The sequence below is a fragment of the Coccinella septempunctata genome, chromosome 3, assembly GCF_907165205.1.
Source record: "Coccinella septempunctata chromosome 3, icCocSept1.1, whole genome shotgun sequence".
In the NCBI taxonomy this organism is placed as follows: Eukaryota; Metazoa; Arthropoda; class Insecta; order Coleoptera; family Coccinellidae; genus Coccinella; species Coccinella septempunctata.
Genome location: NC_058191.1, coordinates 28,631,041 through 28,649,568, shown reverse-complemented (window position 1 = coordinate 28,649,568; position 18,528 = coordinate 28,631,041). Strand labels below are relative to the sequence as shown.

The 18,528-nt window shown below is 34.9% G+C and overlaps 2 protein-coding genes across 17 annotated transcripts in view; both read right to left on the bottom strand.

Annotated features, from left to right (window-relative positions):
* Window positions 1-143: 143 nt before the first annotated feature.
* LOC123309149 (60S ribosomal protein L7a-like) lies at window positions 144-1,122 on the bottom strand. The gene has a single exon (XM_044892103.1). It carries the CDS (start codon window positions 1,002-1,004, stop codon window positions 189-191), a length of 816 nt encoding a protein of 271 aa, XP_044748038.1. The 5' UTR covers window positions 1,005-1,122; the 3' UTR covers window positions 144-188.
* An 11,254-nt stretch (window positions 1,123-12,376) lies between these two features.
* LOC123310579 (brain tumor protein) overlaps window positions 12,377-18,528 on the bottom strand; it is a 187,710-nt gene continuing 181,558 nt past the window's right edge. For all 16 annotated transcript variants that reach the window (XM_044894113.1, XM_044894109.1, XM_044894114.1 and 13 more), the window contains one exon: window positions 12,377-16,787. In XM_044894113.1, the coding sequence (XP_044750048.1) occupies window positions 14,327-16,768 (2,442 nt within the window). In that variant the 5' untranslated portion in view covers window positions 16,769-16,787 and the 3' untranslated portion in view covers window positions 12,377-14,326. The remainder of the gene's footprint in view (window positions 16,788-18,528) is intronic.

Genomic DNA, 18,528 nt, shown 5'->3' with positions numbered 1-18,528 from the left:
CTCAATCTGTTATCTCACTCACTACATTCATATTTTTCATTACTGGGTTTTATTTAAATTTTTCTCTCTGTGCCCAATACGTAGATATGTATTGTAAATAATGAACTGATGAAATTTAACTCAACAAAATTAAATAAACGGAAAATATTTAAAATTATTTATTAGCTTGTATAGAATACAAGAAAAATTTAACCTTGCTTCTGGGCCAATTCCTTAGCTCTAGCACTTTCAATCTTCGCAATTCGAGCAGCTGATTTGCATCCAAGCAATCCTCCGCCCCACTGCTTTCTAAGTTCATCACCTCTATCATTAAAGTTGGTTTTAATTACTTCCAAAAGTTTGGTCAAATTTGTTCGGTCTCCACTGTCAACTTGAGTTAAAGCAAGGGATGTGCATGTTTTACGTCTGACTAGCAGTCCTAATCTTGCCTTTCCTTTCACAATGCAGTATGGTACTCCCATTTTTCGGCAAAGAGCAGGAAGATGGAGCACAATTTCAATTGGATCCACATCATGTGCAATCACAACCAATTGTGCCTTTTTCTGTTCTACCAATTTAGTTACAGTATTAGATCCACTTTTAATCGTGTTAGGTTTGGCAGGAATCGCAGTTTCCTTTTTGGTTCCTTTACTAACTTTAGCTTCAGCACGAGCTTTCAACCTATTCTTCTTTTGCAACTCTGTTTCTGGTCTATACTTCTCCAACAACTTGAAAAGTTGTGTAGCAGTTTGTTTGTCCACAGTTTGGGTGAATTGGTTAATTGGTGGTGGAACTTTAAGCCTCTTTTGCAGAACAGCCATCTGTCTTTGAATTCTGATATATTTTGGCCATTTTACGAACCTCGAGAGATCTCTTTTAGGCTGAATATCTTGTCCTATTCCAAAGTTCCTTGTCCTCTTCTCAAATAAAGGGTTAACTTCTTTCACAGGAGCTACTTTTTTCACAGCTAAAGGGGCAGCAGCAACCTTTTTGCCTACCTTTTTCTTGATTTTTTTTTGAACCATATTTGAAACAGTACTTAATTCTTTCTTGATAACTAACTATTAGAATATAAAAATTCAACTAAAACCCACGTGCACGTAGACGTACACAGAATTTCATAGAAGGAAGAAAGAGGAAGACAGTCGACACTGTCATTGTCATATGTCATAATGACAGAAGACAGAAATGTTCGTGTTCCATTCTGAACAGATTGATGTTATAAAGTTGACCTGGTACAAGTCCTATCTTTAATTAAAAATAATTGGAAAACTTGATAAAATAATCATGCCTTCATTGAATTGAAGTGTATATCATAACTCCCTATCTAGCTCAATTTCGAGATCGAGATCGAAATGAGTTTTACCAAAGCGTAACTCTGGTTTCCCCAAAGATTAACTCTGGTTTTACCTATGCTGAAAAAAAACATATATGGATCCACAGAACACTAATATACATGGATCACACTAATATACATGGATCTAAGAAATAAACTCATTTTTTGCCATGTCTGTCTTGCAATAGATCACGCTACCTGTACATTTTTTTTACAGTAGCCGCGTTCGGCAATACCATCCTAGAGCGGACGAATATTTCAGTCACGTGATCACAGATCGTATGAAACAAATTTAAATTTTGTTATTGGGTATCCGGCGTTCAGGTGATCGCCGTCTGTCGATTAGATTTACTTTTGAAGTAGTAAAAAAAATAAAAATGGGACTAGTAGCAAATAGGAATCTTTCTAGTAGCTATAAAGTGTATCTGTGTTTTATAGAGGATTTTGATGCTTGGATTGTGCATTAAATTGATTAAATGCATTAATTTACTTAGAAATATTATTTTCGAAATAATTTATTTTCATTTTCGAATCTTCATAACTTCTCTTATATTAAGCCCGTTTGCAACAGCCGAGAATTCTCTAGAGAATTCATGCGCCGTCAATTCTTTACCGTTACATACGCACTTTCGGTAGAATTCACTGTTCAGTTGCATACATAATAATCTCTGCCGTTTTCTCACCAAAATTTGGTAGCGTAGAAGACATTTATTGAATTAGTTCTAGTACCAGGAGGCAGGAGGCACTTTGCAATTGTGACGATAGATAACCTAAAATAAATTGAAAAGGCAGTTCGTTTCACGCCAAAATTCCCGCCTTGATTCACCTAGCGATCGCAGCGACTCCTATTTTTCCCGTTGTCGGAGACGCATTTTTAGTACGGCGATCGTTCTCCTTCTCTGTACTCTCCATAAAAGGAACAATACCTTTCGTTCTCAATGATTATCTATATCCACTTTACAACAGAAGATGTTGCACCTGTATGCTTTTGTTCGCAGAAATAATGATAAAATACACTAATGGCGTAATTTCGCCGATATATTCAACCAAAAAAGTTTCTGACCATTAAGTGCTAGGGCCAGTTGGTTCCTGGCGATCCTGAAGGCTTAGGTATATTATGGAGAACTGGAGAAGGTTGGAAACAAATCATTAGCGATATTTGTATCGACTAAAATCCAAAAATTACCAAAATCGGTTGTGTCGTTCGGATGTTACTCTCGGAAATACTGAATTTGCCATATTAAACGAAGTGCTTCAGCCAATATGAATTTGATGCGGAATATGTATCGATGCAAATATGTACATAGATACTCCGAGTACAAGCATCGGGTTCCAGACTAAAATTTTCATGAAAAAAAAAAAACAGTAATTCAGAATTTTCCAAAGTGTGCATGTGCTAATTTTGCACTTTAGGGATGCTATTTTGTTCAATACAGAGATAAGGTTACTAGTGAAAAAGTTTTTGTCGATCATCTAGTAACAGAGTACCTTATCTTATCGAAAACAAAAGCGATATCGAAATTTTTTTAACGTATTGGTTCTTACTCACACTCTTCACAATTTCAGGGTGCAATTTTTAGATTAGTGGTTACTGGTTGAGTAGAAAAAAAATTATCTCATAACTATTCACTAACGAAGTACTATTGGAAGTTAAACAGAAACATAGAATTTTTGAAACTTAAGATGTTACTTTCGGATTTTGGGGATATTATTCCATTAAAGTTCAAGTTACAAACAAAATATTTTGTCTTACAAATAAGGAAGTTCTATTAAAAACAGAAGAGAAATACAGAATTTTCGAAAATGTGGGTGCTAACTTCGAATTTTCGGGGTGTCATTATCCCATTACATGTTAGGTTACGAAAAAAAATTTTTATGTTAGTTACTAACGATAGACTGTCCAACGTCCAACTGAATTTAATTTTTGGATGACCGGTTAGTACCCAGCGTAATATGTACTGTGATTTTCTTTCATTATTCTCAATGTAAAAAGGAAATTTTGGTGTTGTAAATTAATAACGAGTTACTAACGAATGCAAAAAAATCATCTTCCTTTTCGAAAAACACCTTCATCATTCGAATTCAGTAAAATGAAATAACAGAGTACTAAGAGTACTCAGTACTGAATACGGCAAGAGCCCTTATCCTTTCGATGATTAGCATTGATGAACTAAGGATACCTACCATACAAAAACTAAGTATCTTTAAAAAATAGCAGATTTGTATGGCAAAAAAGAATCAGGTAAACTAAGATAATTTCGCAAAATTTGAAATAGACATACATATCTTTTTATACCTACCTCAATCTGTTTTTTAGTAAATCGGCCAATTTCCAATTTTTTTTGGGCATTTGGCCTTTGCAATATGCCCCTTCAGAGTAAACTATCTGAAATAAATAATGGTGGTATGTTGGGAGTTGTTGACAGGTTGAAGGTCAATAATGAACACACAAGTGAAGCAAATTAAATGCTTTATTATACACCATTGCATCAAATACATGCATGTAACAAACTGATATGATTCAATCATTAAAAATTGTACTCAATGAGATAGTTCAGTACATTAAATCAAAAATTTCATAAAAAGGATAGCGTCAATATATCAATAAGAAAGTCGAGGTCGAGTGGAAAGACCAGGAAATCCAACAATTCTCGTCCGGATGTTGTTAAATGGGTAGAGAGCTCTTCAGAAGAGATTATTAGTGATCGGAAATTGAGATGACATGTCTCAGATTTTCACCCCTCGAGTTGATTTCAATAAAGTGCCAACAATTATTGCAACATAACTAATCGTTGTTTTATTCGCCATTATGATCGTTTTTTTCATGAGGTCATCAAAAACTAGTTCACTCGAATGTGTAAATTACTGATCAGTTGCCAATACAACAGAATTTCATTCAAAAATCTTTATAACTTCACTTCAATATACTACCATTATGACTTATGAATGAAATAATGATTTATACGATAACAAGTGAATGATCAAATGAAAATTGTGGTATTAATCTGAAAAATGATTTTCGGCTTCAACTTGATTGGTAAAATTGTAGCAGTGATCAATAAGAAACAGTCATAACAATTTTTTTTTGCTCTAGAGAGTCTATATTTCTCTCGAGATCACGTACAATAATTTCAAAACAACCCTATTCTGTTACACAAAATATCGATGATACTGTACAACGCTCAAATTACATTTTAAAATTGACCTGAAATCTATGACTAGGCACACATAGTTTATATTTTAACAAGAAACTGTTCTATATGAAAAATAGAAACTTCCCACAATAAACGTAAACAGATAATCAACCAAATATTCGGCTGAAAAAGCCGATTCCACAACGGTTTTATCAATTTTAAAAATACTTTATTATTACAACATACTAAATCTAAGATATTTTTTATTGTAACAGGACCAACAGTGTGTATACATGGAATGATTTTAGCCGGATAATGTGCTCCATAATTAAGTGACACTCACACTAATGTAACATCATATAATATATGTTTTATATAAAATAAACCATCTTCTCATTCGGAATAATATGCTGAATCTCAAAGAAAAACTTCAAAAGGGAAAACACCTCACAATGTAACATTTCGATCAACAACTTTTGAAATATTTTGACGATCTAAAACAGATCCATCCAAATGCATTGGCCTTCTCAAAAAAACCCTGGTTTAATATTTTGAGAATTGTATTAGAATTTAGAGAATGATATATGGCTCCAAATAAATTAGAATAGTGTCACACTTCATGACGGCGTGAAAATTCAAAACATATCTATGTGTTTTTTTTTCTACTTATAACCAAGAATCTTTTATAATTCAAAACATAAATAGGCTCAATTTCATTTGGATCACCTGTGTAAATCGATGGATAATTGAAAATACTAATTTGTTATCCATTTATGGATATTCAGAAGTGGTCGAGTAGAAAGAGAAAAATTCTAGGCCTCAGTAAACTATATTCTATCCAGTCCCGGAAGAAAGCCAGTGCTACCAGAATACCCAAGTTATACTTTCAACAACTTCTGAAAAGAAAGACAACCGAAAACAAAAGGTCAAATTAGATTTGTTAAAAAAATCTTACATGGAATTGGTCCTCACAGTACGTCGGAACATCACGATATATATCACCAATAAAGAAAAGAAGCCAGTTGTTACATTGAATTCCATTATTCACAGAAACGTTTTTAGCGTCATTTTACTACGACTAAACTGAAATTTATTACTGGTGGAAAAGTTGTCAGAAAAAAGATGTTGAAACTCTGCTTAAGTCTGTCAGGCCATAAGACAGCGACATCAATGTCTTCCATTTTCACCACAAAAGATAATGATACTGAGTATTGGAAAAATCACAAGTGTCAAAAAAAAACGAAAATGATTTTTTTAACAATTATTGAATACCGTCTACCAAAGAAACTATAAACAAATTTGAACCAATTGCGCGAATATAATAATATGATCTACTTCGTGAACATTTTACGCACTCATTGTTGTGCCTGAGACGAATTACTATTTATAATTTTTCGGATAGTTTTTTTTTAGTAGTCTTCAGAAGATAGTTAAAATAATGCATTTTCATTACATTTTGGCACTTGTCTGTGAACAGCTAGGTTCGTTTGGTGCTTAGAAGCGATGGTATATACCCATATATATGATGCATTGGCATTTACGACAACGAAAAAATCTCTTGTAATTATACTCGGAATCATTGTAGTCTTCGGAAAAAGTAGTGCCACCTATTTAATATCTTCTGGGTTGGTAAAGAAAATTCAATGTGGCCTGAACAACAGTATTGTAATTTTTCAGCAAATATATAAGGGGAAAAGCCAGAAAAATCTCTTCGTGCTTTCACAGCACAACTATATCAAGGCAAATTCTTTGTAACCGACACATTTTGACATCAATAACACCTGTACACTCTAGAGCTATTGCTTGATTTGATTCTTAAGATCAAGAAGATAATAAATAGTTAAAATAGTCCTCAAACAAAACAAATGAAGGAATTTTTACTTGAGCATTTCACTTATCTAATGTGGAATCCGCACTCCCAAATTACAACCAGCTTTATTGTGAAAACATTATAGAAAAGGAACAAACGGATAAAAGAAAAGTTTGCAATATAAGACAGATAGCTGCAACATAAATAAGCCTATGACTTGGCAGCACTGGTGTTAAAACATATCAGTATAAGTAAGTCACTGCAAAACTAGACACCCAATGAGCCTAATATCTAAATTTCAACAATATAGCTCCAAAATATAATACATATTATCCATAATTTTTCATAATAATCATATTGCCATGATTCAATTTAGCGAATATAAATTAGAATATCCATCATTTTAAAAAACAAATCAACACGTTTCAGTCTTACGTTTGAGAGGTTAAGCTTTAGTCTAAGAAAACACTATTTTTTGTAAACTCCTTGAACTGCACCAGAAATGACTCCTTATTGCTGCTAGACAGCTTCATAGATATCTGATGAAATGGGTGGTAAGTAAAAAAAGAAGAAAAGAGGTGACTGGATATTTTCAAGACGCTTGGATATTTCAGTTGGAGGAAAAAGTGTCTCTTGGGACGCAAGTCAGTGTAAGTCACCTGAAAAACTCGAAAAAAGTCGAAGACTGGGATAAGCTTGCATTTACCTACGGGTTCAATCAGAAGTGACAACTTCAATTCAACAAGAATCCCTGCCATCTTTTACGAAGAAAATGTTAGTACGCCCTCTGAGTATTCAACCCCATTCAAAGTGGGCTAATACTCAAAGATACGCCTTACGTTCAATTTGGACGCAAAACCTCTTCCAACAAAACTTAACTCAAATAAACACCTTTCTAAAGAAAAAGAGGTTTTTTTCATTTGGTTGATGATATAAACATGGTGGACTATTAAAATCTGATGAAAACATCGATTCATGAAGGACATTGACATTGTTGATACAAATGTATCGATATATCGAAAAATTTTCGAAAAGAAATATTATGTACCTACTGAAACTTTCACATTAGACAGTTTATTTAATATATTGAGCTAGAATATGAGAATTTTCTTCATGAAACGAAGTGCAGAAGCTGTCACTTATGATTTCCCTCGTATTGTGTTCAAGTTATGCACTCGAGTATTGGGAATGAATTCATGGCTGGCCACAAGAAACTTCACAAGAAGCAGTTACTGGGGTAGTTTTCGTATCTGGCATATGGTTCAGGAAAATAATATCAGAGGTTTTTATTGTTTTGAATCCGACAACTGAAATGGAAGTTGGTACTGCAATGATTTTAAAAATGAATAAAACGGATGTTGAGGAATAGAGATGAGAGAGTTGTACTAACCGAAGAGAATTTGTGTTTTAAATTCGATTATGTCGGGACGCGATGCGACGTTTCTGCAGTTATGCCAAGAAGCACATTATCAGGAGCATACTTGGCTGAATACATGTAGTTCATAAAGCACTAATTAGTACAAACAAACATTCACTATATTGCTATGAAATACTAAATTTGCAGTTTTCATAATATTTTGGCAGGAACGAATTAGATGGACAAAGCGGGTTTCTGACAGCTGACAGCTAGAGGTCTTCGGGAGTCACTCAAGTGACCAACTAGATCTGTCAGACGAAGGGTCTGGGCTTACAGAATTCTGAGCGATTTCGATCTTGGGGAACCTCTAGAAGTTGAGGATTTTTTTAAATTCCGATGCCGTGCTTTACATTCAACTTGGACGTGCAAATCTATTTGTAGAAGCCCATACCACAGGGGACAACAATAAGGGCACCCGACTGCCCCCACAACTAGAAAAATACTAAATATACCTACGATATCATGATATTGACAACGTTCAAAAACTAGGTTTGCTCTAATTTCTACCCTTATCCTATTCGGAAAAATGTAGTGGCAAAGAGAAGCGCATAGTTGAAATCGAAGTTTTATAGAAATGCAATAAGGTCCCCTGAATTTCTTCTGTTACCTGTGCATAAATATAGATAAGCCATCTTTTTATCTCTAGAAATTCCAAAACAAGTAGAGTGCTTCATGGAATATTTCGACACTGTCCTTCAATAAATGAAATAATCTCGGAATGTGGCAACAAATTCGTAAAATAAAAAGCGAAGAAAAACTTAAAATCCGTGATAACATACACATACAACACGAAGCTTAATATTTGGCAGATGACTAGATTAGTGGATGATTCTCACAAGCCTACTTAAACTAAGGCAAAAACAAAGAGGAATATTATAATTACAATGTCAATAAAAATTAAACTTACACTAAATATACCTTATGAATATCAATGGATAAAAAATTCAATATACAAAATGATCAACACACAAATATGTCCTGCAAGTCAATGTACAATGAGCTCCGCAAACCTATATTTTATATATTCTTTTATTCTTTCAACAAAATTCATTTTGTCAGTCTTCCTACCGTTCTCGACGTTTAAAAATGGAACTTACTGTAACACACACAATTATTTTCAATTTTTATACAAGTTTTAATTTTCAATTCAACAAATTCATATTCTCAGCCCAAGATATTTGTATTAATCAGAAAGCTAAAATAGGCGAAGTGTGCCGACACCGAAGTGCTTTCAGTATAAAAAATATATATTGTTTCATTTTCAACACCATTGGCATATCTGCAATAACAATATTTCAATTGTAACAACAACAGCTTGTTGAGAAATTGTCTAGAGAACTCTTGCTTATATACCTGTTGAGTCACATAGTTTCGGGTTCTCTTAGCAGGTTTTATATTGCTCGCTCAACAAGTGCTTGGTTTCTGAATAACTAGGGAAGCTATTTTTCTATTCCTCTGTGGTAACCGCCAGTTTTGACATTCAGGTGGCTGTCAGCAGAGACAGTAACACCAGTTTTTATGCAATTCATCATGGAAAATTAAATGATTAATTCAGTTTATAAGGAATTTTCCATGATGAACCGACTAATATTATGGTCAAGATGCATCTACTACTCAAACTATACACATCTTGAGCGATTCGATAGCGAAGGAATGAGAGTGCATTCAAGAAGTGACACTGAATGCGTTCTTCTTAATTCCTTGATTGACTTCAAACCATTTTGCAGCTGGGAAGGAGTTTTTGTCCCTACATGGCCTCTCAGTGATAATAAAGGAATTCTTTTAAATCCTTCAACGATTCGTATGGAGGAAGTTAAGCCGATAGATTTACATGGTAACTCGCGAGAAAAAACGTTTATCTTCATTGACTGCTATTATGTATTTAGAAGAATTCCATGGGAACGATTGCTCGAAAAGGTAACATCAAGGGATTTTGGAAAGGCATTTCCAATGATCACAGTCTGTTGAAGATTACTTTTCGCTGGGCCGAGAGGACAGTTTTAGCTGAAGGGAAAGTTGCAGAAATTCAACATGGCTGCTTGTAAAAAGCTTATAAGATAGCTAATACGTGGATTATGTATCCAACTTTATGCAAAATTCCTAAAAACATCAGTTCATTCCCATTTGTTCACTCGGGTAGGAATGTACCATTTCGGTATAAAACCTTTCTTTAGTTTCAAGAAAGTGATTTTACTATGGAATAAGTGTTAGACACTACACTTCAATGTACACCTTCGGTAATTTCGTATGATCACCTATTACGCTATGAAATTAATTGACTGAGAAAATAATATGGCGTATCTAACTTTCTATATATTTTCTATATATTTTTTGTGACAAATGACAAGTTAAAAAAAATTCGAATGAGTAACCAGAAGGGGTTCGATAAGGCGGATAACTAGAAACTTCTTCAATTTCGGTATATTTGAATATCCAACAATTGCCGATCAACTAAAGGAAAAATCAATATTTTCTGCTTTACAGTGAAGACAAAAATCAATAATTAAAATTGGATCAATAAATAAGTAAGCTTCGTGAAAGCAGGCTGTAGATAGTCTTCGTATTCTGAACAGAAAATTTTTCATGTCCTTCAATGAGTCAAAAAAAGTTGAACATTCTTTGAGCAATTACAAATAAGTAAGGCCTCATACTTTAACAGTTTGATTTGATTTTGGGGCTCTTTTCTTGATAAAAAAAAGGTAAACCTTCTCAAGTTCTTCCATGTCTTCGATTTCTGATGAATTTTTTATTTTTTTCCATGAAATTTTGAGATCGTTTAATGCTATTGTCATTAAGCGAATTGGTTCTATTTTCTTAAAACCCTTGATTCCAAGCTACTACTTTCGATTTTTTTTTGTGGTAGCCATATCAAATTTTTCCATTGTGACAATACTAGTTTTATTCAACATTATAGTGATTTTGTCCCGATTTGAATTAGGAAAGTATTTTTGGAAATATTCAGAAAGCCATGAATATTATTTAAAACAAATTGAGGTACTCATTACGTATTAAAAATTTAAAATTATATTAATGGTCTTGGTATGACTGAGGGAATTTCTAGGAATATTGTTAAAAAATTCTCTTCCCAATTTTGGACAGAGTATTATGCTGTTTTAATTTTTGTTTTCATCATTTCAATTGCGAAATTCAATATGGCTGCCATAAAGAAAAAAAATTAAAATTGTTTCTTGAAATCTAGGAGGAAGATTTGGAGAAAAATATAAAACATTTTAGAATACTCATATATTTCCGATTTTCTATGATAAGCCTAGGAAAAAACGTTGATAGTTATTGAGAGAAATAATATCCACGGATTTACTACCAGTGATGGACCCAGATTTCTGCACCCGGAGGGCTTTAGAATCACAATGATAATTTGAAGAAAATGCAGATATTTATTAAATCCGAACTGTCATTGTATCAACTGAAAAATTATTTCCGAACAGAGAAGTCTCTAGTCTCCAACTGGTGAATGATCTTTTAAAGTGGATCAGATTTGATAATTCAAAAAGGCCGAGGTGTAGATCAAAGCGTAAGTAGGGCATTTCCGGACTAGGAATGAACTGATGCACTTGACGCACAGCTGAATACAAATTTGATATGGAACATCGAAATATCACTATTAGGGTACCGTGACATGATGCTCATGTAAAATAATATCCATTATTTCGTCCTTTAGCCGCACCCATCTAGCAGGATCAAGAACTATAGGTACAGCTAATGAAACACAGCAACACATAATATACAAATCGCACACACTCCACATGTAAAAAACATAAAAATGTTCCCTAGAGTAATTGACATTAAGGTGAACGCAACATCTCTGAGTGATAATATTTCTTAATAAGGATACGCGACCGTTGTGCGCAGTAATGAAGAATCGGGTCGCGCATCTTTCAGTTGATCATTTTACAGCGTCCTTATCACTATGTCGGTTTTCAGAAGAAATGTGTTGTTGATCAGTCTTACCGAAAAATACTTATTCAATATGGCGCCCGATTAGAGACGGCCTACTACTATTTAATGAAACTACAATGCTACTAATCTAATGACTATGATACGAAAAAAATCACACACACCTATATACTTATAGGTTTTGCTTAGTTGGGCCCAGGAAGATTGTTTTTAAACAGTATTAAGAAAATGAGATACGAATACTTGAATCTTGTCTGAGATTGGTCTTCTCTCGACAATGCTCAGAAAAGGTCTGAATTCGAAACAGCTTTCAGCTAGTTTGGCTAGCCCAATCAGAACATCAATGAATCTTCATACTATCGTTTCAATTCAATTAAAGCTATAGAAGTTATAGCTTTTGGGGAGAAGTCACTTAAATAATTCCAACTTTACATTGAATTTATGTTCCAACGAAACGTAGGCATTCATTAACGTTCGTCTTTCTCTTTGAAGCATGTGCTGTTTTATTTTAGACTCAATTGAAAAAATAGCTGGAGAAGCAAGTTTTGAAAAATGGAAAATCGTTTTTTTATTTCGTTTTCAATTGCTCAATATTGTGGGTTCCGTTCGCACAATAGCCTGTTCGATAATCAATACTCTACACTACAACAAATAAGGAATGCATTCACCAGGAAACGATCTGAGAAATCTTGTTTTAAAAATCTCGTGCCGTGCTGAAGCTGAACAAAGAAGGAAAGGGGAAGAAGGTTGCTAATGCTACTTGAAAAAGAAAAAAAAACTCAAACTGAAAACTGCAGAAACTGGTATTATTAATCAAAAAGCATTTACAACAAAAAATCAAAGAAAAACAAAACAATTTACATTTAATTTAAGAACAAGATTATCATTTAAAGTGATAATAACAACAAGTTAAAGAGTGGAGTAAAGACCGAACGGCTACAATTTGACAATTAAATACTGGGTGCGCTTCCAAGGATGGTCCAGGAACAATAGAAAAATATAGAGTACTATTTAAAGATATGAAACAACATAACACTTGTCAGAAGCGCACCCAGAAGAATCACGCCAGTGATGTGAAAAAGTGCAAACAGAAACTGCTAAGACATGAGATCATGCAGTCCTGTCCTCTCAATAAACCTCGCCTCCGGCTCAAAAACAACAATAATGTATATAATAATAATATAAATAATACATAAAGTTATGATAACGATGGATTGAATTATTGAGCGACATCGGACGTGACTCCAAGCGAATTTCATAAAAAAAGAGAGGCGATTCGAGATCACGTCAAAGTGTGCTCACATTTTAATAATAAAATCAAAATATAGTGAGAAAAACTACATCTACAAATAGTCTTATAATTTACCGGAAACAAAGTTTCGGCAGATATGTCAACATGCGACACGTGGCAAATATCTTATACTAGGCAGCATTAACAACTTCAATGCATGATTGATTTTTTGTCAGAACTGTTGACACTTTGTTTTAATATGGTCCCACAATATTCGACAACAAAAACAATTCGTCATACGGATCTTAAGTAACTCAAACAAAACAAACATAAAACTTAAGCACATTACACAACAACAATTTTCGATTCTAAAGAAAAGAAACACAATAATAGAATACTGGATTGTTAAATTCGAGGTACAAATCGTCAGAACAAAAAATCAATCAGGTAGTATTACGGAGATTGACCACACATCTGTAATATGCAATCGAGAATAAAATGATCGAGGTATTTTTACTGGTCCGTTTTCCTTCAGAGAACAATTAAATACGTCAACATGGTCTGGATATAGGGTCTGAGTATTATATGAGCTAATTTGTTTCAACAACGAGCACGATCGGAAACTTAAAAATAATACTGTCGTGGAAATGACGGAAAACAAACCAGAAAAACTCCAGAAGAATATTGTTTATGCCAAAAAAAAACAAAAAACGGCTATCGATAAAACTACTATCTACGAACTAAATTAATAGAGATTGGTAATTATTGCAGGCACACACTTGCATTCACTAACGTAAAAATAAAAATTAATGAAAATACTCAGCAGTAATAAAAATCAAACAAATAATGTCAAAAAGAAACTGGCGGTCATAGTTGCTGGTTGGGCACGGCACTCGGTTTCTACAAAATGCATTGTGCAATAACAGCACAGGCAATAATAAATTTGATATGAAAAACTAAATAAAACGTCTATAAAAAGTACAGTTCGTGGATGACTAGGGTCGCTAACAACGCGGCATCCCGCAGACAACAACATTTAATCAATTAAAAAATGACATACACAGCATCGTACACATATTAAAATAGAATTATCTTATCAATATCGGAAACTGATGCTCAATTTTCAACAATGGCCCATGTACTGGGATGCCTGGTTAATACTTGAATTGAATTCAATAATACCCCTGTTTCGTTAGAGAAGCATCACTTGAAATCATTTGATTGGATTTAACCAGTCATCTTAACGCGTCAGCATCGTCATTATAATAATCATATCGTACATCAAATATTAAAAATATCAGTATGTGAATTGATTATACGCTACGATACAAAATTATGGCGATAATGAATAAATATTGTTTACAATTTTGGACATTTATATAAATAGCAATAATATATGACAACAGACCAGCATCAGACCACTCCATTCAAGAATGCATCAACAAAAAGTGTAGGGAATGGCGGCTGGAGACCCTGTCTGCGAACTCACGGAACAGCGGCGCCTTTAGAGGCCAATAGGCGGTACTTGAACGTATCTGTAGATGTACAAGCGGTAATCTTTACTGGCTAACACTACGGAACCATCGTCCATGAGAGCAACGTCGAAGCATTGTGCATGTTTCACCTTGCTCTCTAACGCAGATACCAGCTGTCCATCCTGACTGAAGATGGTGAGATTGAAATTGTTATGGTTGTCAGCAATCAGAATCTCACCGTTGGAATTAATGCCTACTCCTATAGGGTAGTTAGTGATCCCTTCACCGCCTATTTGTCTCAAATAGACTCCCTCGTAACTAAAGACTTTTACGCAGTGAGCTCTGTTATCGCTGATGAAAATCTCTTGCTTATCGTTGACTACAACACCATTCGGAAATTCTAAGTGTTTGGAGCATCCAAATTTCTGTAAAACCGCACCGGTCTGATCGAAAATAATAACACGCATTACTTTGCATTCCACTACAACTATGCGCCCCTTATTATCAACGGTAACGCCTCTGGGGTGTTGAAGGATGTTAGCACCGAACTTTCTCACAAACTGGCCGTATTGGTTATAGATCTGTATCTGGTGTGTTGGGGACCTTTCGGTCACGATTATGTCGCCAGATGTACGTACAACGGCAACTCGATTGGGATATAAAAGTTGACCATCTCGCTTACCACACTCGCCGAACTGGAATTTGAATCTGCCCTCTTTGTCGAAAATTTGGATTCGATGGTTATTCGTATCGGCCACAATTATGTCGTTTTGAGCATTGACGGCTACGCCACTGGGTTCGGTGAACTGTCCTTCCATAACGCCGAACTCACCGAATTTGCAATGATAGATCATCTTTTGTCTCTTGATCTGTGATTTAGGCGGAAATATAGCGGTTGACATCAGTTTTGAGGTAAGCTCGAGCATTGAATCCGGATGACTTGAGCTGGTCAAAGAATAGGGATCGGAATTGTTGGTTTGGAAAATACTTTCACTTCCGCCGTTCGACCATTTTTCGTAAGGGTTGATACCGTTGATTCCCAAATCACCAATGGTGGTAGAAAAGGGACCAAGACTATTGGCACTGCTGAATCTCTTACTAATGATATTGGAGTCGAAGGGCGACGTCGATTGGCTAGACCCGCCTAAGGAGAACTGGGAATGAATACCTCCATTCAAGCTTCCCGAACTACCGTTGACGCTACTTCCGCTAGAGCTTGAGCCTCCAGTTGGTCTCGCAATAGGCGGTTGTCGTATTGGACCAGGAACTTCAGAGTTGGATCTAACGTAACCGAATGTATTTCTAACACCCACCTGGATCGCCTGATAATTAGATACGAATTCCAGTTCAGCGGCCAGCAACACGTTCTGATCTATGTTGAAATTCATTAAACCTTGCAGTTTTGTATCTAATAATTTCTTGAACATCAGTATCTCAATGAGATTCGCACATTTGTTCAGTTTGTCCACGAATTCGCAAGTTTTGAAGATTTGGTCCACCGTGTCTTGGCCTTTCTGTCCAGCTACATCCAACGCTAATGTCTTCGTTGAGTAAACACTTTCTAGTTCTTTCAGTATCTCTTGTTTGCGTTCTTCTAACATCGATTTGTAAAACATAAAAGTATCGTTGACTTCGTTTTGTGCTTTTTGGAATTGAACCTGCATTCTTGCGGACACGTGTTCGATGTTCTTAACGACATTCTTCACATCCGCCGCTTTAGCTTTAGCTTCTTGCATTGCGTGTTGGATGTATTCTAGTTGCTTGTTTACGGCGTCCCCTATATGTTCGTACTCGTGGATGCCTACAGGATGTTCCATATTTATGCACTCCTTGCAGATAGGTACAGAGCAAGTTCTGCAGAAGAACTTGAGGGTTTCTCCTTTGTGTCTCGGACAAAGCATCGTTTTTTCACCGTTGATCATGGCGGTATTGGATATGATGCTATTTTTGGGTTCTTCCCTGATATCGGCCAGGTTAACAACCCTGTGGCCTTCGAAACAATGCATAAACTGATGGGCCATAACACAATTCGAACACAGATAATTGGCACAATCAACGCAACGTGCAACTGCGTCTAATTTTTTCGTCTTACAACCAGTGCACCTTACAGGAGAGTGGAATACTTCTGATGTGGTTTCTGGACTAAATAACAAATTGTTTAAAATACCTTCAATGGTCTCAGTGTTACAACAAGGACAGATCAATTGGTTTTTGTCCAAACAGTTGGAGCAGAATATGTGGCCGCAAGAGATTATCTTTGGGTCTCCTACAGGATCTCTGCACTGCTGACAGTGGAATTCGTTATGGTCGTTATCCCTGTCAATTGATTCGCTGACTGGAGGAGATGAGCCGGTGATCGACAGAGGTGAATCGGCTGAAGGTGGAAACGAGAGATATTCTCCGTGTTCGCCAAAAGATCCAATGGAGTTTGCTCTGTGCAATGAATCTATCGAAGGGGTAGGTGAAGCCATCTTCAGTTACCCGTCATCCCTGAAAAGAGATTTTGAATCAGTTAAACAATCCATTAACAAATAAATAAATGGAGTTCACTTCATAATACTAATAATACCCAAACATATTGAACAGAAGGATTAGAATCTATTGGATTTTGCATACAATGGATATAACGAACATTAAGAGTGGTCCACACCGTTTCAGTGGTCAGTTCAAAAAACGAAAAGGTATATCTGACATCAGAAACCAATAATTGGACTTTTCATTTTGATTTAATTCAATCAGTTAGTTACCTCGGAATGCGAGAAATATTTTTATTCGTCTAACGAAAAAAAAATGGAAAATTTTTTCATTGAAGATTCATGTCATCATTCACTTTCCGAGGTGAAATGATTTTTTTAATGTATTTCCAAGTAAAAAAATTTCTCGAAAAGTCTCGCCATTGGCTACAATTCGAAACCTACTCAAATTGAAAAAAGACGTGCCATCTATTCGATCAATTTGGAAACTATTGTAATATTCATAGCGTCTACAGATCGTTCATGTGTTCTGGCAACACCCCAGATTCTGGTAGTCTTTCCCCCGCCCTGACGGCTAATATGAATGGCAAGTAAGTCCCGTGGTATAAACTCCTCTTAAAAGTTCTTGTCAAGGAAATGAATTTAGACAGGAGGATGTATGTGCCCGAATGAAGAGCTATATATGTATTCTTGGTGCTGAGCTTTCACTATAGGTACAATTTAATGTTTAACTTTCAGATTTCAACGGCCAATTTAGGGGTGTAAATTACACAAGACTAATTCTTTCAATAGAATAGGTAATTGATATAAAGAGGAGTTTTATCTCTGAGATATGTAAATATAATTTGAAAAATCAACAGCGAGCAGACAAATCAATTTTTTTGAGAATTCAATAATTTGTCTGCATGCCGTTAATTCATATTATATTTGTCATTGACATGTTTATATAATTCTCTGGGAAAGATGGGGGTTCAAGCTAAGTACAAAGTTCAGACATAGAACATCAAAATTTTCGGGGTTTGTTTTTTAGGGTTCAGTTTAGGGTTGGATTCTTGAATTGCTGATCGAAAATTCCAATCAGACTACGAGCTCAGGAATTTAGCCGCCTACTGAATTTCAATTGTCTCATCAGATTTTAAAACAATATTCTCCAAAATGAAGTTTTTTCAGTAATATTAACGTTAAACCCGGCTACCTGTATACTGCGAAGTATACAAATTTTGTTACTTTGTATATTATTGTTTAATTCATATTATGGAAATACAGGTGTTCATTATTATTATTGATAATAATTATTTATTCACCTAATTATCAAAGAAGTTGTAATTAATTGCATTATCCAATAAGGTTATCCATTTCATTCCAATAATAAAAATTAAAAAAAATCCTACTTATTTCAGGTACTAATGAAGGTTCTCAGTTGAAAAACTGAGCTACCCCCACTTCTCAAAAAGGGTATATGACAAACTCCTTGATTAAACATGAAAAGCTGCGTAATTTAAAATGAAAATTGACCTGATACCGAATTTTTTTACTCACTCAGAGTATAAATGAATAGTTGAGAAAAACCTTAAGGGGTGACTCATTGTCAAAAAATAGTGTGGCTCTTTCTTATAATTTTTTTTTTGAGCATTCATCGCTTAGATACAGCCCTTTAAAGATGGCACCTGAAGAGCAATTTTTAATTTCAAATTGTTTTTCAGGTGCCATCTTTGAAAATCTGTAAGCAGGAGCTGTTAAAAAAATAATATTTTGAC